The 2,585-nt window shown below is 35.2% G+C and overlaps 1 protein-coding gene across 1 annotated transcript in view; it reads right to left on the bottom strand.

The window, feature by feature from the left end:
* Positions 1-2,585, bottom strand: part of PDE3A (phosphodiesterase 3A, cGMP-inhibited) — a 311,744-nt gene that overhangs the window by 25,696 nt on the left and 283,463 nt on the right. The window contains exon 14 of the mRNA XM_011975469.1: positions 341-599. Within this exon, the coding sequence (XP_011830859.1) occupies positions 341-599 (259 nt within the window). The remainder of the gene's footprint in view (positions 1-340; positions 600-2,585) is intronic.

Genomic DNA, 2,585 nt, shown 5'->3' with positions numbered 1-2,585 from the left:
CGACAGAGTGAGACTCCATCTCAAAAAAAAAAAAAACCGAAGAAAAACCCCAAAAAGCAGTTACCCTGAAGAATAGGCTTCAAATCCTTTTTTTTTTTTTTTTAACTTCATGATGGAGAAGATATCTTTGTATCATCTTTCTACCATATGTGTTATTATTATAGATTCTGTAGTCTGGAATTTCTATTATTATGATATTGGCGAAGGGAGCTACCTGTAATCAAACTCGGCAAATGAGGTGTAGACCTGGAGTATTGTATTTCATGAGAAGCATAACATGCATCTAAAGTAAGAAAGCAATCCCAGGGAAAACACATTAGAACTAGGTTTTAGAACTTACTTGGAGATTCATTATTTTCACAGGTTTCCTCTTCATTTGGTGCTGCTGCTTCTTCCTCCTCTTCTTCTGGGTCATCGGTATCTCCTGACTCATCGCTGTCTTCCACCCATTTTCCTGGCATTAGTCCTGCTGAATCATAGGAGTTGCACAGAGGCCCCACAATGTGAGAGATGAAGGATTCCTGAAGGTTGGCCAATTGAGGAGCAGAACGATCCATGAAGGGGCTTATGGGTAACCCAAGGCTGGCCTCTTCATCGCCCTAGAAATAAAATGCAAGCGAAGTCAACATTCACCTGGCGTCTGATATTTGTAAATATGCAAAACCCCAGGCATTAATGCACAAATTTCTTTACTTGACTCCTAAAGGATCCTACCTCAATTGCTAAGATTCCTATAGAAACACTGTTGCTAATTAGTACTTTTGTGATCTTGAGGTTTTTGATTTTTATCAAGGAGAAATGCAGAAAGTCTAAATTCTAATGTATAAGTAGATGATATTTTTATCACACAAGTCAGTGTCTCACATTTATATGAAAATATAAATGCATTAAAATGCAATGGTGAGGCTGGGCGCGGTGGCTCACGCTTGTAATCCCAGCACTTTGGGAGGCCGAGGTGGGAAAATCACAAGGTCAGGAGTTCGAGACCAGCCTGACCAACATGGTGAAACCCCATCTCTATTAAAAATACAAAAAATTAGCGGGGCGTACTGGCAGGTGCCTGTAATCCCAGCTACTCGGGAGGCTTAGGCAGGAGAATCACTTGAACCCAGGAGGTGGAGGTTGCAGTGAGCTGAGACTACACCATTGCACTACAGAGTGACAGAGTGAGACTGTCTCAAAACAAAACAAAAAAAAAATGCAATAGTGAGAAGAATTCTTTAAAAATATGTAAATGTAGACTATTTTCCTTTTTTGTTGTGGCTTCCAGAAAGCTTTAAAGAATTTATTGCTCAATTCAAGGGGTTACCTTATCCCAGATTTTGTTTGAATTTTTAATGTACCTCCTGTGATTGTGTGGTTTCTGATATTCTTATTTATCTATATGTTTAATATTACCGTACAAATGTTTTACTTTGAAGTGCTTCAAATGTTTCTGAGGAAAACAGGGAGATTTTTAACCAGCAGTTATCTAGCAAAATTAAAAACATCCCAAAATATCAGCAACAATTACGCCTAAGAAGTGGTATTATTATACATGAATTTTCCCTTTAATTTACATTTTTCTGCATTTCCATATTTCAGGAATGATTATGAATTAATCCCATTCTTAGGAAGGGCAATACATTATTTTTTAAAAACACAAACCTTTCATTCTATATATGAATCCTACCTATAGTAACCATACAATTTCATTCTAATCTGTTTAAATATGTCCAGTGACAGTCAATTTATTATCATTAATAAGGCATCTCAGCCTAATTTTGGACAGCTTTAGCAATATAAATTTCTTTCTGACATTGACCTGAACTCTACCTCCCAATAACTTCTGTAGACTGGTATATTCATACCTTTTTTAGGGCAGTAGAGAGGGATCTAACTTTTTTTATGAATCAGATCCTGTGCTAAGTATGTTACATAATTTATCTTCTTTAATCTCCACAGCAATGTTATGATTAACCTATTTCTAAATTAGTATGTCACTCCTTTAAATATCTGAACACAGTTATATTTCCCCAAGAGTAAATATCTTCATTTTTTTCACGTGTTTTTCTGTCACTTATTCCTGTCCTTTATGCATGCTCCTTCACCTCCACATTATTTTTAAGAGTGGTTCACAGTACCAAACAGGAAGGTTCAAGTGCATTCTGATTGGTGTAGGCTAATGTCAGAAGGATCAACCCCGGCTTATGTAATTGTGGTAGTTTTTTGAGTAGTCTGTTAACTCTCACATTATCATGTCAAATGAAAAGCCTATTTCTTTTTAGCTTTTTCATATAATGCTGTTAATAATTTTTTTACAAAAGTGAAGTTAATCTAATATGCAGATACATTTGAACTACCATATACATATAGATATAAACTATTCCATATATGTTTAAACTACCTTCTATGATAATAAATAATTTTTTAGGAAAGCAAGTGAAATTAATGTGATATGCATATACATTTAAACTACCATATACATATAAGCTACTCCATATACATTTAAACTACCTTCTATGATAATAAATATATCTATAAAGAGCAGTATTTCAAGGATCTTCCTAACGTCTGAATTCCACTATCTCAGTATCTTCTTCCCC

Source organism: Mandrillus leucophaeus, unplaced genomic scaffold (assembly GCF_000951045.1).
Source record: "Mandrillus leucophaeus isolate KB7577 unplaced genomic scaffold, Mleu.le_1.0 Scaffold156, whole genome shotgun sequence".
Lineage (NCBI taxonomy): Eukaryota > Metazoa > Chordata > Mammalia > Primates > Cercopithecidae > Mandrillus > Mandrillus leucophaeus.
The sequence above is the reverse complement of the archived record's forward strand: the minus strand, read 5'-3'. Positions and strand labels throughout refer to the sequence as shown.